Source organism: Anopheles arabiensis, chromosome 3 (genome assembly GCF_016920715.1).
Source record: "Anopheles arabiensis isolate DONGOLA chromosome 3, AaraD3, whole genome shotgun sequence".
Classification (NCBI taxonomy): Eukaryota; Metazoa; Arthropoda; class Insecta; order Diptera; family Culicidae; genus Anopheles; species Anopheles arabiensis.
The window spans coordinates 94,666,548-94,694,416 of record NC_053518.1 but is presented as its reverse complement, the minus strand read 5'-3'; the positions used below and the strand labels follow the sequence as shown (position 1 = coordinate 94,694,416).

The 27,869-nt window shown below is 47.6% G+C and overlaps 2 protein-coding genes across 10 annotated transcripts in view; one reads left to right on the top strand and one right to left on the bottom strand.

Annotated features, from left to right (window-relative positions):
• The window catches only part of LOC120904243 (heat shock protein DDB_G0288861-like), a 121,038-nt gene that overhangs the window by 63,594 nt on the left and 29,575 nt on the right, over positions 1 to 27,869 (top strand). For 2 of the 4 annotated variants that reach the window (XM_040314094.1, XM_040314096.1), the window contains exon 3: positions 463 to 674. The exons of the other annotated variants lie outside the window; for them this stretch is intronic. The gene's annotated coding sequence lies outside the window, so the exon portion shown is untranslated. The remainder of the gene's footprint in view (positions 1 to 462; positions 675 to 27,869) is intronic. 4 annotated transcript variants of the gene reach the window in all.
• The window catches only part of LOC120904244 (beta-1-syntrophin), a 106,407-nt gene that overhangs the window by 59,491 nt on the left and 19,047 nt on the right, over positions 1 to 27,869 (bottom strand). For all 6 annotated transcript variants that reach the window (XM_040314100.1, XM_040314104.1, XM_040314105.1 and 3 more), the window contains exon 3: positions 4,280 to 4,878. In XM_040314100.1, the coding sequence (XP_040170034.1) occupies positions 4,280 to 4,494 (215 nt within the window). In that variant the 5' untranslated portion in view covers positions 4,495 to 4,878. The remainder of the gene's footprint in view (positions 1 to 4,279; positions 4,879 to 27,869) is intronic.

The following is a 27,869-nucleotide window of genomic DNA, read 5'->3' as shown; positions in this document are numbered from 1 at the left end:
ATGCCACGTGCTGCACGAGACATTTCTTCGCAGGCTCGCGAGTAGCGTGGGTCGGGGGAGGAACTAATGCTCTGGACAACTTCCGCCGCTCGTCGCAAACTTGATTAACATCTATATTTATCCACGACGGTTCCGATGGGTGAGCCCAATGCTCCCCGGAGGGTTCTACTTCGGGTGTAATGAAATGGCCTAGACAGTGGGTCGGTAGGAAATGAACCACGGAAAATGTGCGAACGGATGGCGCAGGCACGTGGGCAGCGGAAAAAAGAACCAGAAGCCACGCCGGACAAAGCTCATCCTCGTGGCTTTGCTCAAATGAAAACGTGACTAGGTTGTAGTGGATTATAGGTAAATAATCTTCTACCTGATCGTTCCCACATATGTCACAAACTTGTTTTTGCATTCATTTGTTCTCTCTCTCTCTCTCTCTCTCTCTCTCTCTCTCTCTTTCTCCTGAATCAGATTAAGAACGTGTGTCAGAACTCGATGAAGTGTGACTTTGGTCGTCGGAAAAACGTGGTCGGAATTCTGTTCGACATTCATTTGCTGCGTGTGGTTTACCCATCTGGAAGCGTTGCTTCTATCTTGCTGGTTGCTGGATGTCGGTTTTGCGAAAAGGTGATGATATAATCCCCCCTGAGCATCGATAATGGTGGTCGAATGAATCGCCACAGGTTAGTTAATTCCTCAATGAATATTCACTTGCACTCGTTTATTAATAGGGCACGATTATCATTGATGTGCACCGGTTGAATTGATTTCAGCTCGTTCGCGATCAGTAATCGGTAGCTGATTGATAAAAACCGTTTCACGGTTGCATAAAATAAGTATTAAAATCAATTTTTATTAAATATAATATTACGGTTTTGTCCAATACTCCCATCCACTACACTTCCCCGGCGCCTATCGGTGCAGAAAACAAATGCATGCAGCCTTATCGCACGCAACCCAAACGGTGATAAATTTTACGCCAAATTTCAAACCGCTCTCACACATTTTATTAGCCATTAGTTTCAATTACCTTCAATTTTCCGTCTTGTTCCCGGGGTGAAGGTGTCGTGGCGTGGCCCGTTGGGCCGGAGGGGCTGCTGCAAATTGACCTGCATCCTTTATTTGCTGTTCGGGCAAATCCGGTTGGCCCCGGAGAACCGTTCGATTCATTAAAACGAACCACCAGTCATCCCACACCGGTTTGAAGTACCCATTTTCTTTTGCGGAGAGCCATTTATCGCCACCCACCCCTTCATTTTGTCCCTCGACTTTGGTATCAAAATCGACAACAAAAGACGTACGACGCCACCATCGTCGAGTCGTTTGAAGCCCGGAAATGTCATCCATACATTAGCTTCCGAGGCCTCTCGTGAGCTGAAGCTGTGGTTTTCGTAAATGGCTACCATAATTGCTTACCGCATGCGCACGAAACCGAACGGAGCAGCAATGGTGACGGACCGTTTTAACGGCGTATCCGTCGGCCGAAACCTTTTTCCTATTAGAAGAAGTACATGGAGCCGGGAAATCGGGTGGGACGGACGAAAAAAACAAGCTTAGAAATTGGCCGAATTGGTGTGTGTACGGCCCACAATCCGAGTGCTTTAATATATTCGAACAATTTCGCGTGCCACCCGTCGTAGACACCCATCCAAGTAGCCTGAGTCTGCTTCGTGGACGCGCGCTTTCTTCGGCAACGACGGGATGTGGTTTATTGGGTCATTTCGGGAAGGAAACACCTGGCAACGATGCTTTAACGGTGGGTTTATAGAGCACTGCTATAATGCGTTGTGCCGGTGTGTGTGTGCGTGTCGGTAAATGAAAACCTGATGGGAACCTGTTTACCTTGATGGGCTCGAAGCTTGGAATGGAGCCGAAATATCAATTTAAAGCACTTGGAAGGTGAAATTGCCCCATAAAAAAGTGCGTTGGTTGCGTTTAATGAAGCTTGCCGAGTTCCTTCTTTCCGCGAAAGTGTCTATACTATTCATGTTTTTTTGACCAAAAAAAGCTATCTTGGCTGGTTTCAAGTTCGTCCGGTGTAACAACGTCAAACCTGAGCATATTTCCCTCGGTATTGTCAGCTGATTTGGTCGTTACTGCCTGTTTCATGTGCACATCCCACAAGTTTGGTATGTAGCTTTCAATCTGAGCTTTTCGTTTCATCTCTAGCACGTGGAAAACAAAATGGAGCATCAATAAACCGATTGCGTTTCCGATTCGTTCCCCCGAAAACCACAATTCATGATGCAAATCGACCAGGACACATGGACCACCCGCAAAAAACAAGGTGGACCTTCCTGCATTAACACACGGCATACACCCAAACCCTTTGATAGAATGTGTGTGTGCGGGTTTGTGGGTGAGTGGAGCAAGAAACCGTCTCCGAATTCGATTGCACAACACAACACAGACCGCAATCTACGCAATCGCATGTGGTACAAGCTTCTGGCCAAACTTCAAAACCAACAGTCTCCACAAAAGCTTTTTTCTCCCCCCCCCACACACACACATACACTTGCTGTTGAAAAACCGCACTCGATCTTTCGGATCGGAAAATCAAAACACTGTCCCACCGGTCGTAGTGCACCGGTATTGCTGCTCGTGGATGTGTCCTTTACGGTCGTCTGATGGCCACAAGAACGGAACATGCGGCAGACAGAATCCGTTCATCCACGGCCAGCATCCGTTGGCCGTCGACAGTGGCTGGGATCAACACTCCGGGAGCCAGTGGTTCGGACGGGAGTGTCTGGTGAAGCATTAATTAAACCTGGCTCGTTCTCGCAACGAGCGACGGCCGCCAGCCAGCCCGGTATCACACGTTCGTAGTGCTTCAATTTTTATTCCACCTAGCTTGTCCCGGACAAACACGCTCAATTTTTGGTTTCCATCAGCTCGATTGAGAACAACGTTCCTCCCGTTCCGGCCGGGGATGTTTGTTTCAACGCGCGTGGCGAGACACTTCGGCGCGGCGCTAGACCCGGTAGGACGGATTTTTTGTTCATCCCACCAGTGTTGTATCGCGCTCTCGTTTGTGCTGCCAGTCTGTGGACTACCTAATTTCACCATTTCCGGCCACTTTTCCTATCCAAACATCAGCAGCTCCCCACGTGTGTGCCTTTTTTCAGGTAAATGGAAATTGTATCTTCACTAACCGATTGCTGATTGCTAACCGGGAAAAAAATCAAGTGTACATAACAAAAAAGGTTTAAAATCAATTACAAATCACGCACGGGAAATAACCATTCAAAATACGCTTTCTATTCTACTACGATTACCAACGACGACAGAAGCTCATTGACCAGCTGCAGGACGCTATAAAGTACATATTTTAATCATCAATATCATTACAAATTGATGATCGTTGCTATTCCGTATTCGCAGATCTCGCGGATAAACCCAATCAACCAAACAGCTTTCCTCTCTACCGCTGGATCACACCCGCTCGATTGCATTTGCATGCATTGCATTTTTATCTGTACATGAAATTTAATTGACCATAGGTCGACATTATTTCACTTGACCCGATCACTCCTAGCGGGTGTACGGAAGAGGATAATGCACCGCCCGCCCGACTGCGGAGCGTCGAAACAGGATGTGGTTGGCCACATTAATAAATTCGATATCAATCAGTCAATCATGAACCGCGCGAATGAAGCGAAAGGGAAACACACCCCCCTTCGACGGACAGCGTCTGTGGCGCATGGTGGTTGTGATGGAGGTAGTGGTGGTGGTAATGGTGATGGTGTGCGTATTAAACACGTACACATCGCAGCTGGTGCCAAAGCCGTCCTTTGCAGCACTGCAGCGCGCAATGGTGGAAGTGTGTTTGAATTGGTTAAGTAATGTTTGCGTGCAAAAATACAACGACAAACACTCGCGTTTGTCCGCTTTCCACAGTGAGGGCAGGAAGCATAATGAGCAGATTGGTGTAATTATTTGTTGACCATTATAAAAATCGATAACATGCGCTCAACCTGCGCTACAGATGGTACGCGGACGGTACGAATTTAATACTGCTAAAGCATCTACAAACGATGATGATTTTCCCTTTTTAACGAAGCGATATCAAATGAAAGAACAATTAAATAAATTTATTTAATGAGTATGACCGCTTTTCCAAATGTGCAATGAATTATGCTTATAATAGAAGTGATATCATGTGCTTCCCAGTCCGAATCGGAATCCTGCTCCAATCGAAAATGTTAATTAAGCACAAATTTGATGATGAAAAAGAGCGGGGATGAACACTTGAAAAGAAAAGGCTTGGCTTTCGTTCCCTTGTACCTACCCTAACGTGCCGTTCAGTGTGGTGGAGTGATCGATCGGTTCACAGGCTTCGTCCAGGCTGACGGAAATGTACTCCGTTTCCAGGCTGACCGACACCCGGTACCAGGCGCCCCGTACCCGTGTCTCCAGGATGCCGCTCCGAACGCCCGGGCCGCCTGCCACCACGATCGAGGCCGATCCCGGGCTGTTTCGACTGATGGTACCCGACTCCACCATGGTGCGAGGCTTTCAAAATTGCTTCCACTTGGAACCGGCTTGGGCCGACCCCACCCTCCTACTGCCGCACCCCTCTCTTTTGGAAGAAAACGGTGACCGATGCGGGATTAAATCGGCCTCTATGTTTTTTGTTTCTCCAGTTGGGCTCCCGAATGCTCTCAAATCACTTTTCTCGATAATTTCTCGCTTTGAAGTGCAGGGTGTAGGTGGATGTTGGGCTTTTTTTCGCACTTTCTTTCTCTCACACCAGTTCTTGTATCGGGTGTTAGTATCGTGTTTCGCCTGCTGCTAACGATACCCCAATGCGGGCAGTCTCCGATAGGTCATGATGAAATTTTCGAACAGCAGCTCGCTTAGTATCCCGATCGAATGTTGTTGCTGCGGCTGTTGAAGAAAGGGAAAAGCATAAAGGAGGAAAATTATTTTCGGGTAAAAACCTTTGTTCTAGCTTCGTGGAAAAGTATGTATTTTGTTTCTTCTTGCTGGTTTAAATATTCCCGTATATTCATTGTAAAAATAAACACGCTTAACGCATTAGTTCTTCTCGCATATTCTACAATTTAACGTTAGAATGAGGAAATAAGTGTCTCGAGAGGGCTTTTCCTATGCTGCTACATAAGCCTTCTTTAACAAACCTCGTTGCTCTCCAACCTGTCTGTCAAGAGCCCTCTCAGAAAATGCTTACTAAAATAGGAATGCAGAATGTCCTGAAAGAGATGATGTCTTTTAAATATTATCCAAAGGTCGCCGTTGCTAAGCTCGAAGCTCATCATAATTTCCCACCGGCTGGCACTGAGTCACGCTGCTGTCCCGTCGAGGAAATATGGGGGGAAAACAACACCGTTGAGTAAACATTTTCCCTTCAAACGCACCATGGTTCATCGTCGCGGAAGAAAAGTGGAAGAAAAAGTACAAAGCGAATAATTCCGGGGATGACACTTGAGCCGGCTTTTCCTGAAGTGTGTTCCGTTGCTGCCCAAAACTCGTCAGCAGCAGCAGCGGACTGAGAAGGACCGATGTTGTTTTTTTCTTTATTTCCTTCTTCTTCTTCTTCTGTTACTTCCCAGCTGTTCTGTTACCTTTCACTTTGTGCACAAACTTTCACCCTCATAAGCACTCGACAGCAAGGCTCACAGCTTTTCTCAAACCTTTGGTTCATTCTCGGCAGGGTGCGAATGATGGCGCATTTCTTAAAATGAATCACGAAACGAAAGTGCGCACCATTGCTGAACGGCTTTCGGGGCTTCGGCAAAAGCTTTCCTCCGCCGATATGACGTTTTTGGTGCGCGTGCGAAAGTTTTTTGTATCCAAAAAACAAAACAAAAAAATGGGGAAAACTTTTGTGGTTGGTCGCGGGATTATCCGTTCGTCTCGGTGAAGCAAAAAACACCCCGGCCAAGACAGTAATGTGAAATTATGATAATTGAAACTTTTCCTAAACCGAGCACAAACCAACTGAGCGGCAAACTAAAAGGATAAAGCGGTTGGGGGTAGTAAACCGTTCCGCTGGAAGGTTTTGTTCTTGAATAAATTCAACATAAACTATGGCGGAACAAAACCTCTCCCTCGATCCCGGGGAACGCGCTTAGCACGGTCTATGTCAAGGACACGCCGGGGCGCAGAATAATCATGCACAAATACGCAATTTTGTGCTGCACAGGCGGGCAGCACACCTGCAGGAAAACTTTGCTCGTTGTGTGTGTGTCTGTGTGTGTGTGTGTGTCCTGTGGACGGCGAAACCTTTTGACTTTCTGCTCAGTTGTTTTATGCGCCGCACCTTGCCGGTTGAGTCGTCCAGTTCGCGGCGGATTTTAGTCGGGGAGCAGCAGCGGGGGAAATGGGTTGGCTTGTTGCCTTTCTTCTTGTGAATCCACGTCAAGTGGGACTGCTTTTTGTGGATTTCATCTTTAAAGCATCGCGCAAACGAGCACTCTATACAGAGGAATGGCTTGTACCAAGCAGAGTCAAGCTTAAGAGTTTTGGTCTTTGGGAAACTTGTTTGCTCGGGAAAAAGTGAGGAAAAAGCGCTTCATCTCCCGCTTTTTGAAACGCGCAGAATATTAAACAGCTCGATGGAATACATTCAGCCTTTGTGCGATGAAGTAAAGGCTCACTTGAATCGCTTTGAAATGTATCAAGTATTCTTGCCTTTGGACTGCACAGATACTGAATTGTCTTTACTCCCTTTGCCGAAGATGGAAAGGTTGGATTATCTATTTTATTATCATTAATGATGCTCATTGTAGCTGAATAGCTCTGAGAAGGGATGTAACATATTTCCATAAGAAAAGCATTACGTACTGCTTACCCCGCTTACCTCCAGGTGCGAGAGTGATTAATGTGTACGAATGTGGCGGAAAAATCCAACTCTCCAAAAACTAGACCTCTATTTGTCCTCAATAAGCTGCCACCTTTCCTGACCAAACTAAGAGGCGGAAAATTCCAACCGTACCGATGAGGAACCTGACACAAAAATTGATTACCGATTTCTGCCCGTCCTAACCAGACACACTCACTTTCTACGGCGTGTGCCGCATTCCGGCATGAGTGGTTGTGTCGGTCAGTCATTCATTTCGGAAATGTGTGGCATTTGTCGTCTAGGTTGTGAAGCATTTCGCTATTTGTACGATTTTCGGACCATTTTTTGTTGGATTACCAATTCCTCCTCCCTTTCCACAGTGCGATGAGTACGATGAGATGGTCGAACAACTCGTACATGGACGATGGACAGTATGTTTGTTCAGGACTAGGCAAGCTTACTATGGAATTAGAGCGAGTGGGTTTTTGAGGTTTGGTCAACGCTCCCGTGTGCGCCCTGATTTGGGTACAGCATTTTTCGTGCTCTTCCGGAGACGTCCCATGGACGGGGCAGGCAACTTTTTCGCAAGAGTTCATTGAAGAGCGATCATTGTCCGACGGGGAAGCAAGCGCTGGCATGCCAGCAAAGCTCCCACACAAACAACGCATGTACGGGAAAGCCTAGTGGCAGTGCCTAGATAGAGGGAAGTATCGGCGCTGACCATCGAAAATGGGGTGCAGGTCGGTTTATTGGGAAAATTTTCAACAAACTTTCTACCGCTAGCGGTCCCAAACCGGATGTCAACCCGGGTACATATGAACAGGAACGCTTCCGAACTTCGCTCTGTGTTAAATTTGGCAATAGAACGAGTGATGTGACCGGGCGAAGGACATCGGGGATAGGGGATACAACACAAATGGAAACTATTTGCCTTCGTACTAACGAAATCATGGCTGCCAATCGGGGTAGTTCGCTTCATTGAAGCAGACCCGATGAGGGTCGAGGTGGTTTTGTTTGTTTCAAACGACAGAATATGTCGCAAAACGTTTTTTTTTTTTTGTAGTACTTTGAATTTTGGGGTAAGAGGATATTTCGTTTGTGAGGATGGCTTACGGTTCGGTTGACTTTTGTGTGATGTTATCTCATTTGTTGATGCTGGAACTGCTATGAGGATAATAGTTGGGTAAGTTGTTTGGTTGTAATTAATGTCCAGATGAGTTAGGAAAGTGATCAATTCAAATGGCTAAAATGCATCATTTTCTAGCCGTAAGTAATGAGATGAGTGCAGAAAATTTGCTTCAAAATGTCTTAAACAGTTGGAGTAATTGCAAAATTTGATCTTGTAATGATGTTCATACACGTTTCTATTACTATTCAATGATTTTGTTTTCGATTAGTTGAATGCATCGGTACAACTCTGAAATAGTTGATCAATGTACTAAAGTGTATCCAATGTCCTTTTTCCAATGTTTTGAGTGGAAATGTTGATGGTCAGCTCTCACCTGAGTGGGCAGTATTTGCTTTCTCCTACCGTTTCCTAGCACGTCTGGCTTAAAGATAAGTTTTTCGACTGAACATACCAGAATTAGCTTCTGTCTCGAGTGAAGGTAACCGCCATCTTCCTGCTTCTCTTTTTCCTTTTACATGTTGTCATATTTCACCCTGGAAGGCAGACACATACACAGATGACATCGCCGGTACGGTCTCGAGACGACGGAACGAAATCCACCAAACCCACCACCCGATTAGCCGATATGCTTCGTGTTGGGTACGAAAATGGAAATCGCTCGTCGTGGCAATTTTGTGTGTGTCGCTGGTGCTTTACTGCCTTGAACCCTTCATACGGTGGCAGCGGCTTCAATCGGTGACTAACTGCGTGCTGTTACGTGCTGCAGCCAACCGCTTTTATGTGGTATTCACACACACACACACACACACACACAACGCACACGTGGCACGGCAGATTCTTTTCCGCCACAATTCCAAGAGCGCACGAGCCAACGAGAGACGCCCACCCGGTGATCCTTACCAGGGCTGATGCTTCATATGAATAACTTTCTGATCAAAGCTAGCAGACATCCAAGGTTCAGCATTTCTTTTGTTCTGTTTGTTACAAACCATCCCCCACCCCCGTTATTGTGACAACGCCTAAGAGGATAAAATAGGATTATATTGACTGTGTGCGCCTGTTTTGGAATCGGCGTATTTAACGTATCAAACGCAACACACGAGCTAATTATGGAGTGTTTAGATTTAGATATTTGAATGTTATTAAATTATTTCACATCAAAAGTAAACGCAGTTAGGATGATCCCTGAACAACTTTTGCGTTCACAATTGTGAACATTTTGTGAGCCCCACCTTAGTCTCCATTTAATTCCTACTTCCAAGCCACTGTACAATGCCATACCGTTCCAAAAATCACCACAGAAGTGGACTTTGGAAACTTTTATCCACACTTTCCCTGGGGACACCTGCGAGCAGCGCAAACAGTGCTATAAACGATCCCTTTTCCCGCTTAAAAAATGCAGAAAAGTAAAACATGTCCCCCTAACTGCCACCAACAACCAGGAAGTGTCAGGTTAGTGTCGTTAAACTCTGCTTACGCTGCCTACCTGCTGCGGCCGAGCACGCAAACCACAGCCACGCCTTCACACGCGTCGGCGAACCGTGTGCCTAGAGGCTGCGGTGAGCGCCCGACTACTACACCAGGAAAACTGTACACAGATTTCCTTCCGTTTTCGTGGAAACAACAACAAAGCTCCAAGGAGGAGCAAAAATAACTCACCCAAGCGTGTGCGGGACCGCTCGGAAATGGGGAAAATGTAAAAACGAGTATGTTTAATTAAACAGGGATTAGATATCGCTTCGGGGTACCACAAGGGGCACTGTTTACGACAGGGAGTTCCTTTGTTTTCCCAAATCGTGCACTTGCATCATTCATTTTTTGTCCTCCGGACGAATCGGCCCGGACACTCCCTGGTAAGGAAGGTGTTTTTTTCTTCGGTGGCATTGCTTATGATGCGGAAGTTGCTTGAAGTTTGGTAATCAACTGCGACTAACTACGCTTGAAACGCTGTGCTGCTATGCGAAATGTTAAAAACACTTGCACCAGTGTGAACTGTATATAACTAACGTCGAACGTTGGTTCCATCACATTAAAATGTGCGATTTAAACCATGTCCAATTTCAATGGTGGTTCAATTCTAGCGCCACTTTTCTTGCTTACCAAAGCTGCCCTTGCTTGTGCCTTTTGCAGGAGTTTACATTTCCCCTGGAGGGTAAGCGAATGATAAACGAGGAAGAGACAGTGTCAAATGGAATAAATTACCACTTGACGAAAGAAGAGCGAAAGAAACATGAGTCTGGCTTTTTGCCGGTGTAAAGTTGTTCAAGTACAGCCAAGAGAATACACTCAGCCACACAGGGTGCCATTATAGTTTTTATGTTTGTTTTATCTTCCACCGTTCCGCCGTGGAATGTGATAGCTGTGTTTTTTGTTGTTGCTGAAAATACGCAAAAATAAAGACCATCCGCTCGAAAGCTCCATTTCCATACTGTTATGCAGTATTGCCTTACACCGGGAAGGACAGCGTCACTTTGTCATGTTTTATGCTTCACGTATGTGGTATCGACTCATCGGTACAAAACGGATGACGGTTGAGCTGGATGACCGTGCCACCGATCGATGCAAGTTGGCACAATCTTTGATTATAATACAGCGTTACAAGGAATAAGGCTAATAAAATGTTGTTCTTTACTCACAAATCACAAAGCTCCTGGCTTTGCTATACACTTTGACGTAAAAATTGTTACCATATTTATTATAAATCATGGGCGAACGATTTGCCACGAATGGGCTCCCGAAACCCGGAAGAAAGCGCATAAACTCTTACTAATGCCGTTGATTTATAGAACATTCCACGAGAGTTTCGCTTTATGATGGCTTTTATCCAGCAAAGCACACGGGAATGTGCACGCATTAATTACCGTACGGCGAAAGTTTTTACGTGCATATAAAAATATTGCTCAAGTGATTTAAATACCTTGCTTTCCCCCATTCCCCCAATTACGTACGATCTCCAGCGGCTCAACCAAAAAGGCAAAAACTCTTGGCCAACAAAATAAATGGAAATCAACTTTTATAGCCCATCCACACCGGCGCGCTGTCGGTTGAATAAAATATTTGTCACAATATTTCATAGCCCTTTGGAATAGGTGTGATGGGGAGTTGATGGGGCTAGTGCTGGTACGGGGTAGTCCCTGAACTTCATCCCTCCCGTGGAAAAATAACACAAGTCCCTAGAGCTGATTTTTCATCCCCAGTAACCATCGATGACCTTTTTCCCAAGATCCCACCTAAGCCCACACTGACCGGAGCGCTAGTTGGCCGGGCTGGATTGGGCAGTTGTTTGACTACGTCCCAAGGAACTTGGCCTTTCGGCTAGAATTAACTGCTGCTGCTAGGGCACAACCCAGCGTTCACGATTGCCTTTGGTTTCGCAAAAGGGCATCGATCCTACAGCCACGCACACACACACACATCGCCCTCAGTCATGGCAAACCGAGACCAATCTCGGTACAAAATTTAATCCCTCGTCGTAAAGCCTCCACGCCGAATGAATTGGGCACTTTGAAGAATATCCCTTTTGCGGACTGCAAACGAAACGGTTGCAAATGCGCGGGGGGATAGGCTGTGCCACAAAAGCCCAATACTAAGCTAGGAGTCGAAATTAAATTCGTCTAGATTAGAGTGAAGCTTGCCCGTTTAATCTGCAACTAGCCTGGCGTTATCTTTCACGTCAACGTTTGCACATTGCCGCATAGATTATGTTGTGGGAGAGGGAGTGTGTTTTTTTGTTGTAGTAACCTCCTTCCCCCATCAAACACACGTGCGAACAGGAAACGCTCAACATACGGAAACGGACCCAAACATAAGCTTGCTGCAGTAACCGTATCCGAGTGTGCGCGTGATGATCTATGGGCTAAAACCAACCCTTCCAACCAACACACATACACACACGTACACTAGTAATGATTAATTTCTACCACGGTTGAGCACAAATATGTACCCACAAACAGGCAGCCATTCCAAATGTCACTGCGAGATTAGCACGAATAGAGCGGCTTTTCCGTGAAATTTGAGTTTGTAGCAACGGGCAAACATCATTCCACAAACACTTACACATACAAACTATCGTCGACCGGAAGGAAGCAGTATGCAAACTTCAAAGCTGGCTAGCTGCGGGCGGATCAATTTCGCTCCTAGATGTGTGCTTGAACAAATCACCTGTGGGCAGATTGCTGTAAAATTAGTGTGTAATTAATTGAAATGTTTGTTCAAAAGTACGCTCTTGAGCAAACACAAAATTGTTGATATTGAGGAAAGGTGTATCATTGGAAATCCTTTTTATTGTAAATTAAAATTAATGTATGTTTTAAATTCAGTAAGACTGCACTGTACTCTGGTCGTCCTGAACTCTGAAGTAGTGTAAATTAGTATTGTGTCGATTTAATTATGCCTCTTCGCAGATTACACTTTGAGCAGTTCTAGGGGCGGAAAACATAACTCCAAACTGAACCAGTATTGCAGCAAAAATTTCATTACGCTGCATCGCACTGCCAATGAACTGACCCGTACATCGAGTGGGTTCCGAGTACGTGTGTGAGTGAACGAAATCAAACGCTTTCATCGGGTCCTGCAGATAAAAAAAAACTGTTGAGGATTTTCTCCCTTATGCATTATGCGGTTGAGACGAGCCTAAAAAAACGACGCTGCATAAAATTCTCTTCTGAGGTGAGTGGTTATGACAATAAAAAAAATCTAAAACAAAGCCTGTCATCCAATACACAAAAGCGGCTGGCGATGCTGACGTTGACATTCTTTTGATGTCACGACCACGCGGGCCCACATGTGTGCCGCGGAAGTGCGCCAGAATGCCAGTGTGCCATCGCATGCGTCAACTGGCACGCAACCGAACCGACCCGGGCAGGTTCTGGTGCAGGAATCTAGATTAATCATAATCCCTAAACGAGCTCAGCATTCCATCCGCTGCTCTCCCCGTCCCAACCCGTCCAATCAAAAGGCCGGAGGGCCAGCTGGTGTTAAGTGTGAACTCCGTGTGGATCATATGCCGAATGCAGAAATAGGGAATGGGAAAAGGAGGAGGGGGGTCGGATTTTGCAGTTAAATGTGTTAAAGCTTCTCATCTAAAATTCTGCCCCAGCCTATACGGTGGATGCATCCCGGGTGCAGCACGCATACAAAATTCTGCCGACGTAGCCACCCCAAACCCACCCGAAGAACACTGCCGTGGGTCGGGATGGGTGGGTGACGTAAAATTCTGCACCCTGCTGCTGCACCAAACGCTGCAGCATCGCAGGCTCACGGTGCGGTGTGTGTTGCATTGGAAGCTGCATAGAGGAAAGTGTGGAAAGGGCAGGATTGTTTCTGCATCGTCGAGTGCTTCATGCACTTTTGCAAATCGACTTTACGGCTGGGAAGGGATGAACCGGGAGGATGCATTACAAACATGCAGACACATACACCACAATCCGTGTTACGAGTGGGTAGAGTGGTTTCATGCTGAAATTGATTTTCTGATGGAATATGTTACTTATTATGTTCATTAATGAGTTTTATACCCATCAACACGTGTTTCTTGCTGGTATTGTAAGTCATCTTTGTCACCATTGTTGGGCCCGTCTGAGGGAAAATGTTCCCAAAACCGATTGTGCTGGTGAAATACCCGTCGCTTTTACACTGTCAATTGATTTTCGTAATCGCTACGCTGTCCGCAAGCGGATGCAAACGAGCGCAAAATCAATTCGCCCGCAATCACCATCACCACTACCCACCGCTGGTGGTTAGTGTCTGTTCCAAGAATGTCCAAGGAATGTCGGCGAGTCCCTGCATCCCATCGTATCAGCACGTCAAGACTGATCCGCTTTTCCCACAATTGCTCCTTCTCAAATCCTCCCCACGCGCAGCAACAGCCGCACACACACAACCGAAGAGCGCACACGATCGGTTGCGCCGATCCGTGAACAATACCGATGACAGTTGATTTAGCGATTGTTACACGCTCCGGCGGTTTCGAACCTCAATTAATAATCTCGTTCGGACGTCCCATTGTTGTTGGTGCCACGTGGGATGCTGTGTATGATGCTGCCCTAGCGGTCGAGTCGGGACAGTAGGAGAGGAGAACGGCTGAAGGAAGGGAAATGGAGGAAATTACGTAAGTGCAACCGCCAAACGACCCACTCACCCTCACCCGAGTGTGTCATTTTTTCTCTTCCCCTTTCCAACACCTGTATTATACCCTGTTGTACACTGTACTATCCGGTAAATTGTGAGGATGATGGGAAAACGATTGATCGATAAGTTACTGGCACAGTGGTGCAGTGATTTCTATGTGTTGAAATGTATCAAAGCCTTTTGTGTCATTAAAGCTTTGGAAAACAATCAAGAAACAATGTCAATTTCGGAAAGACTTCTTAAAATCAAATAAAGTATGTTTAAAGACTGCCTCCGATAAAATTCTCAAAAAATCTTGTAGTGAAAATTTTCCTTTCATTTGTTCCACCCCTCAAACTCCCGTTACTTCTAGACGTGGAAGAAAAATGCTCTACTATAAATAACGCGTCATCGACTCGACCCTGTTCCATCCACCCCTCCATAGAACAACCGTTTCGAACAAGAACGTGCAAGCACTTGTAGCACGAAACCATTTTCTATTTCCCTCATCTCCACCAGCCACCCCTTTCCCACCCATCGTGGCCATTATATTGTCGCAAGGCACGGTGGGCCGGGAGCAAACGGCAACACAACCACTCGCAGGAGGGGCGCATCATATTTGGCGCGATCTCATTTCTTTCCCGCTGACAGGTAACAAGTAAACCGTCTCGCAACAAAACCGCGAACCCAAACGATAAGACCGGGCCGCGGGAGCGTTTGGAAAGCGCTCGGTTTATCTAGCGCACGCGGAAAACGAATTTCCACCACCAACACCACCAACGTCACCGGGGTGTGAGGGATGAAAAATCGCACCCAACCGAAGTGACATCGGGTGGAAAATGGATGTTGCTTACCGGCACACCGGCGGCAATGGAACGGAAAAAGTAAACAGATAATTGGGATCATGATGAGGGATTGTTGTGGCGAAACCTTGGTGAAACCTCACCCACTCCAGGAGATGGGTGAGGGAACGGGGAAGGATGAGGGGAAACCTTCGCGGTACCACAGATCGTTATTTTGATGTTTTCCATTTATTTGCCCCAACAGGCGGTGCGGTGTCTGTGTGGCCCCGTAATAGACGGTGTTAAGTATTGTTAGTCTGCTCGATACAACATATGAAAAGTGGAGTTTTCCCCCACTAAACGTAGTCTTCCACACTGAAAATTAGTTTTACCACAACAAAGCAAGGCTTCCACTGCTCTACTATATTTCATAACTTTATGTATTATAATAATTTATCCACTGTACAGTTATCAATCAAAATGAAGGACCCGAACGCTAAATAATATTCGGCATTTTATCGCTCAATCGTGGTGGGAAACAAAGTTAAACGAATAAAATTTAATATCACTCACGGGAACGGGTCTGGATCCTAGCACAGCCCCAAAACGTTTAACGTTTCATCCTCCCGCCCGCTGGCCTGTTTATCCTGGCAGCACCGTACTAATGTTTGCCCTTGTCGCTCCTGGTGACGAGGCTAGCAGCAGCAGCAGCAGCAGCTCCCACAACGACTCAACTCGGCGACCAAACCGAACAGGCATAACTCATCTGCGTCTCCAGCGCGTGCAACAGAGAAAGAGGGAGCGAGTTTTGCACCTCGCGACGAGGTGCAACTTTGAGTGCATTCGTGAATGCACTCCGTGCGCGCAGCTTTTAATGAAGGTGTGCAATATTCATGCTAACGCGATGCCGCCACCCTGTGCCTGTCTGCCTGCCGTTGGCCACTAAATGACAGGCGTGTTCGGTAGCTGCTGCTGCTGCTGCTGCATAGCTTTCATATGCCGCATTATGTTGCGAGCCAAAGCACACACCTGGTGCGCCTTTGACTGCGACCAAATCCGCAAACCGTGCGCCAGGACGCGCGCACACCCCAACCCAATGTGCTCGCGCGAAATGAGTGGCGTTATGCAAATCTCCGTTCGCGCGAAGCTCTGGCCTCGCCTTGATTCACATTAGTAAGCATAAATTGCACTCAAGGGGAAATCATTGCAGCCCAGCACGTTGTGTGTTGCAGAGTAAACGGGCTAGGAATACAGTTATGACGAAACGGCTGAGATTGTAACGATTTGTAAATTAAAATTAGAAATACTGTATCGAGATGAGCACACACACACACCGTTTAATACGCACTCAAAACACCTAATCGAACCGGAAAAGGGCGAAAGTGGCAACAAACAAACAAGCTTCATTGATTGCAAAGGTCAAGCGGCACCTCTTCAACCAGCCACTTGGGCCCATTCATCAATCGGTGAACACATCAAAACGAGCGTTTTCCGGAAACGCAATCACGCACGCAGCGATTCTAACGTGCCCGAGCATGGTGCCTTCCCCCCAAAACGGCCAACCTGTGGCACGGTATTGACCATCGCACACACACATGTACATCTCCTCCACACGCCATAATGAACGAGCATCAAGAGTTTGCGGCTGGCAGGTAAAAGAGCCCCACGGCCACGGCTGACGTTAATTGATAGTTTTCATAGACAAAACTACAGCTTTGCGCCGCACGCGCGCTAATGTGACTCCATTTTGGTGCTCGTGCACGGTGCCACTGTCATTTATCAATTATTAGTTTTCGATGCTTGCCGACCCCGAATCGCTACTCGGTGGAAGGCGGAAGGAGGATACAGGCACGCACAGCACTCACGCGCACTTTCTCCCGGGAACGTACACGCGCGCAGCAAACAATCGCTCGCGTATTCGGGCGGTTCCGACCCCGGTCCCGTTGGTTTAAAACGATTCAATGAGCGATTATATAGAAACGAGTTAACTAATTCTACAAACAGTGCACGAGTAATGATACATTAGCTTTGCATTACCAGGGGCTGGGATGGCGAGCAAACGGTGGAACAAACCAATTTCATCGATACTTATGAGTCATAAACTATTTCCACTGTTTGATGGCGTGATTCGCGTTTGATAAACGGATCCAAAAATGTGAAATATGAAGCCACCGTGTTCATTCTATTTCGATCCCAACGAGCACAACTAAAAGCGGGATATTTTCAAACAGTATCCAATAATAAAATGTTAGTGGTTTAACTTCTTTCTTGCGAGGAAAATCGTATAGTTGCGCCCTATCTCTCCAGTAGTGATAATGCCCTCGTTGCAAAGCCACTCCGCAGTCATCTTATGGTAGATCTTTATACACTCATCATCAACCATGTCACGTTTACCACCCACTGTGTCACACATTGCGTATCTTTCCACCGGCCAAAACAGGCGAGCGGCTGCCTTAAAAAGGCAATCCTTGGCATCATCGCCGTTTATGTGCGTCAATGTTATCCATTTCATCTTCGCACCTTCTCCTTTCATCCCAAAAGTGATAGTTCTTTGCGCATGCTGTGCGCCAAAACCGCACCTCCAACCTTAGGCTTTAGGCCCCTGTCGCCCTTCCTTCGTTTCCTGCTGCTCTCTGGATGGCAAAACGGGGTAACGAAAAGGAGGCATCCACACCCACGGTATGGCGTTATGTGCTGCTCGTAAAACGCAAGCATCACGCACGATTCAAAATGAAAACAATATAAAATACAACCCACCGCTCCCTTCGCTCGGTGGTGCTTGGTGGTGTGGTGCCACCTGTTTGTCCGTTTCCCATCTCTTCGTCTCTTCGCTCCGGTTGAGTCTCATTTACATCCATCAATACGCGGGCGGCGGTTGGATTCGAAGCTTTAGCCCACACTGACGTGGTTAAAAAAAAGGCTTGAAGGTTCCAAGGGCCACACGCAAACTCCGCACACGCCGACGCGCAACCGAAACGGTTTATTCATATCGCGTGGCGCAACCATCAACCCCGAGACGATACAAAAAAGAGAGCAAAACCACCAACCGACGGCCACGAATGCGGGTGTTGCTTTACGAGTGCGATGACACCGCGGCAGAAAAGCGTCCATCAATGGTTTTGATGGGTTAGAAAAGACTCTTTCCCTCTCTCTCTCTCTCTCTCTCTCTCTCTCTCTCTCTCTCTCTCTTTCTCTCTCTCTTGTACGCGTTTTCTAGGGCAACCTACCACAAAGAGTGAAAAAGTCATAAAAGATTGTTAAAGACTGTAGCAGTGTACAAGTGAATGTAAATCGTTTCAATAGTGTTCCGTAACGAAGCTCTGGCTACAATAAACGATTATGAGACACTTTATGGAACCGTGCAAGCTACAGTAAAACGGTATTTCCTATCGGTAAAACACGCCATTCGCTTCATCAATCTAAAAACCGAGACTGTAATACGGGGTTTAGCACGCTTGTTCTTCATTACAACACATAATTTACCTCCACCGCACAAGGACCGCCGCAACGCGAAGGACCTTCCAATTTTGGCCATCATCTGGTTATCAATTACCCGTGTACGACCGTGAAGGTCAACTGAGGTATTCACAATCGGGTTCGCACTCGCAACCCGTCGATTACCCTTGTCCATGATTATTGGGTTGCCTTCCAGTAGCTCCAGATCGGCGCCTTGAACTCTTGGGCGCTATTTTAGGCACTGTGTTTGGCCGCTGTTTAAAAGGGGTTGTTTTACATACAAATTGAAAAATACTCTCACCACTACAAACGGAACATCAGCTCCTTTAGTGCGCTAGAACACCGAACACCTTCCCACATGGCCGATCTTAAAGCCATTAAGGGGAGAATTATTACACCATTTAAAACATGACAGATGCCATCTCATCCGCCAGCGTTCGATGGAATTTCCTTATCCATAAATAATCGCGCAAATTACCTTTTCTTGGCCAGTGCACACGTACACACGGGGACAGGCGCGGCATTGTTCCGACCTTCAAAGCTCCAAAAACCGACAATTACTCTAGACGGCACGCATAAATCATACTCGGTGTGCCGGTGTGACAGTTTGAGGGTGAGAGAAAGCGAGAGCACGGAGGCAGTGGGCAGCGTCGGCGCTTCGACAAAGTGAAAAGCCGCCTTCCTTGCCTTCTCTCTTGTACGCCAGAAGCAGCGCCAACAGAGCCATCAAAAACAAATTGAACGACATGCAGGCTTCAATTAAAAACCACTTTTCGCTAAAGCGACCGAACGAACCTGTCCTGCCCGGGAGTGTCTTCGGTCTTCGCTGTATTGTGAAGCTCTTCCTTCCGAGAGCGCTTTCTTGCTGTCGTTTGTTTCATGTCACAAGAGCGACTGCTGTGGAAAGGCTTGCCAAATGGATCTAGGAAGAATGCGGTGCTGTGGTGCACGGGGATGGGTGAATCGGAAGAGAGCAGGCTCAATTGCGCAACATCGTGTTGCTCGCTATCACCCGCGGTCACTGATAATTATCTTGCCCCATCTCAATCGGTTTGCCGGATGAGCTGCTGGATGTGACCAATAAATCTACCGGAACGGACCGGTCGCCGCCAGAAGGGCGCCGAAGGGCGCAAAAGTTTACAAACAACCCGCGACCCCCGACAGCAAACGGAAGCGTGGCTCGTGGCGGTCTCGGCGGCGTGTCAAATCGCGCCGCTTTCTGGCAAGGGAAGACGACACGAACAGTGACAGTGGGCAAGGAGGGCCGTGTCTTAGCCGAGTCGGGTGAAGGGAAAGCAAGCGGTAGCCGAGCGTGACTGGATCGGGGTGAGCTTGAATTTATTTCTTTACACTCCGATGCCCACAACGGGCAGAGTTCTTGTACTTCTTTTTTGCTGTCTCTGTCGCCCCTGCCCGTTGGACAAAGAACAGATGGACCTGGGAGCTGGAAGTGCTGCTGGCAGGTTTACCCAAGTCCAATAAAGATATCGGTAGAAACATTGTTGGAAATGTTTCTGTCTAACCGGTAGCCCTGGGCATGGAAAGGGCTATTACGTACGGCCGCTTACCCTAGCCTGGCCGCGCGAGGCAAGGGATACAAACCGCCACCGAGCCGACACCCGAGATTGGGGCGATTGTGTACGGAACGGAAGCAGCAGCGGAAGCGTGCCGCAATTGCTCAGCATTCTTTGTGCGACAACGACTCGTAAAGCAGACATTGTTGCTGTACACAATCGCTATCGCCCTTCCTCCTTAGCTCACTCAATCACACACATTAAGTTTGCTCGTTCTCTGGGGCCGTGGTCCATGGTCAAGAACCGGGCAAGAATCAATGCGTCACTAAACTCGAGATGCACAAACCAGACCAACTATCAGCTGTATGTACCAGCCGATGGAAGGTGATCAAGCACCCTGACTGCTTGCGCAGCACGTACGTAGCTGCTCACATCCATCACCGATGCAGCGACGACTCACCTTTCCCAAGCGCTCGATCGAATTTCCCTGGGCCCGTCCGTGTGCTGCCCTCGTTATCTTTTATTTTATTATATTCTACGTGTGCCGGAAATCATAACCAACCAACCCTGAACGGTTGGGGCCCCATGAAGATGACACGGGCACCCGTTGTAGCGGGCAGAGAGTTGTGCTGTCTGCCCCCCCCCCCTACATATGACAAGCTTCTTGATTGCTGGTACCTCAGTAGCTTTGTGCTGAGGCGGAGAGGGGGGGGGGGGGGTAGTGGGCAAAGTTCCAGCGAGAACCGGCAGCTCAAACTCTGCAAAGAACGGAATAAAAGCACAACTTTAACATGACATTCTACATGACACTGGCACTTGCGGGTGCGGAAGAATGACACTTCCAGTTTTCTTTGCCCGCACATACTCCTCGGACACATCGGGTCTGGATTCTTCGGAAATGATTTAGTTGGCCACCCCACGATTGCTCGATACCGCTCTGTTCGCCGAGAAAGAGAGAGAGAGAGAGAGCTCCCGTGTCGGTCAGAGACAATGGTGCCTGGCGATTGTTCTACCAGCCCACCATACTGGGAGTGGTGCTGTGCAACACTTGTTTGGCCAAACACGAAGCCCGAAGCCGTCCCTGGGTGCTGACCGCAAAAACCTTAACCACCCTCCAGCAGAGTGGTTCCTGCGCTACGCTCTACGGTAGTTCTGTGATGGTTTGTGTGGCTGTTTTTCTCCTTTAGTGCTTTTGTTTCAACCTCTGCCAGCATGACCTATTTGACCATAATTTCATTTTCGGAGCCATGATTACGCTTACACGTTCTATGAATAGAGATGTTTCACCATCGTGCGATGGGTGACGTCGAGCTCTGCTGCAGGGATGAGGCATCATTTTGTCAGCTGTCATGAATCTTTCCAAACGATGGACAGACACTTACACCGCAAACGGAGCTAGCCGTAGCTTGGGACAAAATCACGGCGACAATCCACAGACCACAGACAGCAGCACCCCCTTTACTGGACAGTCGCAGCCTTCCAGCAATGCGCTTCCGTTCGACAGTGCTTCCTCCATGTTCTATAACGGGTAAACAGACCAGCCACCAGTTGTGCTGTGTGCGGAAGTGATCCTAAGAAAAGCGTACGCGTTAACTCCATCGTGTCAACATTTGGGCTAGTTTTAGGACATAAAAGGATCGAGTCGTTGCTTCACCGAAGCACCTGAACCTATACGCAATTAGTGAGTGTCTGTGTGTTGTGTCCCAAGCGTCCCGCACAACGGTAACCACTAGCCACCGTCCTCAACCCACAGGCGATATCCCCTTCTGTGCGTTTATTTGCGTGTGTACATTTATGCGTACGACTATGGATTGGTGACCCTGGCAAATATTGACTTTATCTAATGAATATGTTTGCCCGGACCGGTTGAACAAGGGACGTCTTGGTACGGTACGGGGGGAAGAGGGAGCCCGCTCCTAAATATTTGCATCCAGAACAGCTGCATCCCCTGCCGCTCGGTGTGGTTGGCTTTCGTCCTCTCAGTGCCGCACACACACACACACACACGACGGATAGGACGATAGTTTCGTACGCTTACCGGACGACGACGCAGAAAAAGCCCCTCAGCTCGCCGGGCCAGGTTCAGCACGCCGACCTCAATTTGCATATCGGTTACATTAATCAAGATGTTTCTGAATTAGAGAGCAAACCATGGGGGGGGGTGAGCTTGGTGATACAATTTGAATATCGCACACATTCGAGAAGGTTTTGGGTATTGATGAAAATTTTCAACGCTTATTTAGTTTGGGAAATAGAATGGGAAAAGGAACCCTTTGTAGTTGGTTTTTCGCCTGCTGGTAGGAAATGAGCCCTTTTTTTTATTTAAACTACAAAATAGACTGAAGAGTGTTTAATGTATGTGTGCGTACGAAATTTAATTTGCATGATTTGCGGCCCTAGCAATGTGGCAAAAATGTGCCCTAAAGCAGGCAGCAACTGTTGTTTGTGGGGAACGGGAACCAAATCGATACCGAACCGCAAACCGACATCATAAGTCTACAGCCTGGCAACCAAACACATGAACCGTGCTAATGAGCACCAAATGCAGACCAAACATTTTGTTGCTTTTTTTTTTCTTGCCACAAAGTTACGGTAACTGATTGCAGATTTTTTTGTGCTTCCACTTCTCGACTCCACCACAGGTTCAGTTACATCCAGCACACCCCGTACCCTCATTACCGGTGGCTGGTTTATGATGCGGTTTGGAGAAAATAAATCACCTTTTGCGCACACGGTTCGGTGTAGCGCGACATCGGTAAAGTTTACTCAATGCACTAATAAATCTATCGCGCACGAACCCTGCATCACACCGGGCGCTGGCAGCGTGTGGCATTTGGTAGCCGTGTTTTGCATCCGTTTCCGAAACACCCGATGCTTCCCGCCCAGCTAGCAAGAGTGTAGTTGCGAGAAATGGATATTAATTACATTTTATTTCCTCTGCGTCGGCGAAACAGAGTAAAGAGAGAATGAGAGAGAGAGAGAGAGAGAGAGAGAGAGAGAGAGAGAGAGAGAGAGAGAGAGAGAGTGAGACACACCCGCCGAAGAACGCTTCTTTACAACCACGACCGGCACATTCTGCATGTTTAGAGGAATGGTTGTACGCTACCTTTCCTTATGATGGCCTCTTAAATATTGCCTCAAAGACCGATTCACCCGATCGTAACTGTGTTTTTTCATGGAACCCACCCCATAACCGGACTCGATTGCACGACTCAAAATATTACCATCGCGAGCGAGTAATGGCACGGGGCAGTATTTTGAGTGCGCCCTCTGTACAATGACGGCCAAACACCGCGTGGCTACAATCTGGACCTTTTCGTTTCTTCCCTTTTTATCTACCGACGACTATCCAGACGGGCGGTACCGGTATAGATGGTTCCGTGTATGCTATGGGCTGCCGTAAACCAATTACGGGAAGCTAATAATTTTCCTTTCCAGCACTGAAATATGCCGAATTCGATGCAACTATAACATTTCCTCAGGTTTGCTTCCCGGGACCGAAAAGGGGAATTTCGCCGCCCAAATCACCTTCGCGCAGGGTAAATTATGCAGCACCAGGAAAGCAGAGCGCGGTCTTTGAAGCCACTGCAGCCGTAGTTCGACCCCCGGTCAGATGACCTCGGTCGTGGGAGAACAACCCCTTTGACAGACGGTGTCACAGCCTCGTCCCCTCGTTCTGTGCAGCCTGTGTGTGCATGTGTTGTACGCCCCAAATTAACGATACCCCGGAGGGTGATCTCGATTTCGTCCAGCAGTGCGAAGCTGCGAACAAACAGGTGCGGACACTCATTTACATGCAATGTTACTTCGCTCCTGCTCGACGCTGCAGCGCTGTGTGTACGTCCACTCTGTCTGCAGTGTGGACGGTACAAGTAGCAACGTGCACGACCCAGATCACACTGCCCATGGTGTCAGGGTTCGTGAAGGTCGTCTCGTCATAGGTTGTCTCGTTGAGAAGCCAAATCCCACCCACCCCGTGTTGGTGTCTCTCCTACGTAAAAGGTTTGGAAAGAAGTTGTAAAAGGTTGACTATTGTCGCCCCGCTTAATTGTGCAATGATGGGTATGAATGTCTGGTGTAGGTGCACCATCACCATCACCAGCAGAGAGTGTGGGCGAGTAACGATTGACAGTGATGTAAAATTGTCTGCTCGATGGTGTTTCCACACGTTCTCACTCCGGTTGCTCTCTAACAAGCTGCCGTCTCGAACAGGGCTGGATGGTACGGACGAACAAAAGGTAGTTCGGTCACACCTTCGCACCATTATTGGATCTGTGTGACAGTTTTCACGATACAATATAAATCTTTATCAAGCCATCGGCACCCGTCCGATAGGGGAGGGTCAGGGTTTGAGTGGCGAAAAAGCGGGGTTTGCAATCGGAGAAATGGCTTAGATGAAAGCGTACCAACGAGAGCGAACGAGAAGGTACGGTACGGTGTACTTTTACGGCAACGACACGAAAATGGGGACACACATACACACGCACATCTTTGCCGTTCCAGGCAGCACATCGATATGTTTCGCTCGTGACGCTAAAGACATCGAACATTAGATCGTATCACCGATGGCTGATGCTCAGCGTGGACATAACGACTCGTACTTTATGGCCATCCCGAAGGCTAGATTTATGGCCCCGATGCAGGATGATTAACGCTAAGAATAACTGCACACCCCTGCCCTCACACACACACACCAACCAACTCTGGTTGGTGGTATGCTAGTGCATTGCTCCATTAAGCGCGCTGTCCACCATGGTCTAATGGTCCAAGGGAGGTGTGAATGAAGACGACTGGTTGGTAGTCACTTGTCCGGATGGAAAAAAACGCCATAACGACCGTACTATAAAACCGGACGTACCTCTTTTTGTTTGCATTCCTTTCGGTGTGTTGGCCTAGTCCCTAGTCCTAGTGACCCAAATGACCCTTACCGTATCGTGTAGTCCCTATGGGGGGAAGGGTCACGCGACGGGGGGTTACAGTTACAACTAGGCACAACAACATCATTACAACCCACAATCGGATGCAACTTCTAACCGGCCAGAAGAACCACTGTGCACTGTTTCTATGATGCATGGGAGTTCCGTTCCGTTCCCGCAACCACTCTGCTGCCGACGGCCTGCCATCGAACGCTAACACAACTTGTTTTGCATACTAATATGGTGTAGTAAACGAAAAGGAAAGTATTTGTAACTGGAGCACAAATCCCCTCCCGATACAAGAGGGACGACGTCGTCGACGGCGGCGAGTGCTCTCTGGAGGACGGTGCTATGAATAGAACGTATCAAGTTTTGCAATCGTTACACTTTTTTCATTGGCTAAAAAGTTGCTGAAATCAAATCTGAAACATACTGGAGCCAAAATGCTGTGTGTGTGTGTATATATGCATTGGGAGTTGTTTGGCCCAACATCGTCGGGCCTGTCAACGGCGCAAAACGGGTCGGCGCCGTAAATTGCAAACGATTCACGCGTATGGGTAAATTTGACAACCACCGCGTAGCAGGCCATGATTGACGGGTGGAGTTGTTTACGTGCTGTTGGCAGGGCTGTCGAAAATTAATTTAGACACCGTAAATAAGGGCACACCCAATGGGGTTTAGGGAGTGGGCTTTGCATGCACATAATAATGTTGTAACATCTAAATTGTGTCGGTACGGTAAAGGTTAACATGAACTCCAGTTTTAGTGCGAATCAGACCTGAATGCAAAATAACTGTGCCACCCAAAAAAAAAACACAGTTTCGTTTTGCACGGTGGACGTCATTAACTCTCATGTTTATTATACAAATCGATCCAAAGCGACGCTACATTAAACAACAAACATATTCAGCGCCGAGCCGAAATTCGGTCCCAAAGGCTAGGGTAGCTTTTCATACGTTTTTGAATTAAAAATAGCCCAAAGATAACGATATCTCACGTTCATCTTGGCGCGTTTACATTAACGACATCATACCCGTCCCGTAATTAGATGCAGTAAATATTATCCCTAATTAACTTTCTCTTTGAATAAATTTGCACCAGCCGGTCAGTCGGGCGCGCACACGTACGCAAGGGCTGTTCTGTCTCCCTGTGCCTTCGAAATATGCCACGTTCCGGACTGTTTCTTTTTGTCCGTTTGTGTTATCTTTTATCGCCAACCAGCTTGACCGGTCGGGGGATCCAAAATTCACATCCCAAAGAGAATCCAAACAGAAAAGGCGCCATGCTCTCCGGAAGATGAGGGCAAAAATATCCCGAGCCGCTTATGTCTCGCAGCTTATGTCTCGTACGATCATCGCAGCTTGGTTTGAACCCGACGATGGTCGTGAATTAATAAATTAGTGCTCAAGATTGTCGCCCGGGTGGGTATCTCTCGGGAGGAAAATGTGTGGAGGCTGCTAATGGAGTCTCTCCTGTTCGAGTAGACCCCCAGAACCCAAATAGACCATCGTTGTTCGTTTTTTTCTGTGCAAATTGTAACTAACTCCACCCCCGTCCCCACACATAAGCTTTTCATTCCATTTTCCCCGGCACAACAAGCTCTCGGCAGCAGCTTTTTTTGTTGGCAAACAAAACGTTCGATTCAGCATGGAGCGAACGAAAGACAATATGGTGTGCGGTGCTGGTCTGGCCGAGCGGAGCGGGAAAATCATACGATCGCGATCATGAATAAATAATACACACAAGCACGGGCGGCCGTAGAATCAACATCCAAAGCGAACGAGCATAAGATTCCATCGTTAAGATATTGTGTGTGGTACGTGGTACGGGGCGCACGGAAAAATACACACCCATACTGTGTGCAAACACGCAAACCGATATCACATCCACAAAACCAGAACAAATTATCATGTACCGGAGCTACCGGCGAGGCTTCGTTGGCCCTTTTTTTTTCGTTGTTGTTCGCCTCAAACAGCGCCGAACGCTCCGGTGTGGTCTTTATTCCGAAATCCAGGCGACATCTTCACAATCTTTATCTCTCTCTCTCTCTCTCTCTCTCTCTCTCTCTCTCTTTCTCTGGCGGAAATGTTGGGTACACGATAAGGAGCCGGCACCGGCGGGACGTGGTTGAAGCAAACTCGATTTCTAGACCATATTTATTAATAACTTCACAATAAGCGCGACTGGAAAAGCAACCGTCCCGGTCCGTGGGACGAACGGAGCGGAGTTGTCGTCGCTGTGTGTTGGCCAGCTGGAAAACCGCCAACAACGCGAAACCAGAGACAAGCGGACATGGATTATTAACGAGTGCGGTTGGAAACCGATAGCAGCACCTTGATGTTGGGAGCTGGAGGTATCATTACTTTTTATGTTCAGTGGGAACTCATCCAAGCTTCCGGATGGTTTGTTTTGCGCTCTTACCAGCTGCAATGCTTCAAAGTGTTTTCTTTAGCTGTTTCGATTATTTACTTGTTTGAGATATTTATCATACTAGATTCAGTCCTGAAGTGGTCGTAATCATGGTCACAATAGACTCCCATCTACCTTTTTCGACATTGAACATTTTGAACATATCCTGACATCGCTTACATACTTCTCTTTCGGCAAAGTCTTCTCTCATTCATCATTATTATGCTATATTTTGCGTTCATCATCGACTTATGAACATCCTCCAAACCTTCCAGTCATCCTCGGCACGCTTTATTGCACGTTTACCATGTCCACTTGTGAGGTGAATGATGAATCAAGTGTACATTTTGACTTATGCGGGTCTGTAAATCGCCACCTTTTGGGTGCCCCCGGGCCAACAGATCCCAAGAAACACATTCACACGACAATTGAGCTGCAGGAACGGCCCAGCCTTGCCGATCTTATCGCAAACCGGACCCAACCTCCCACCATGGCAACCGTGGCTTGTGCCAACTTGTCGGGCTCGGGCTCGGTGATTATTTTGCCATCGACGGTGAAGTGCTAATTTCGATTCTTCTTCATCTCAAGTGCCGCCGACCCCCTGAAGGCATACGGTGCGTTTGGCCGAAGCCGTCGAACGCCGTCGGGCCCTCACCCTTCAGCCCGATCGTCGCTGTGGGGTTTCGATGCCGAATTTCTCTAGCGGGATGGATAATTAATGCCAAAATTGATCCGCTGATTGTATTTGTTCGTGTGTCCGGG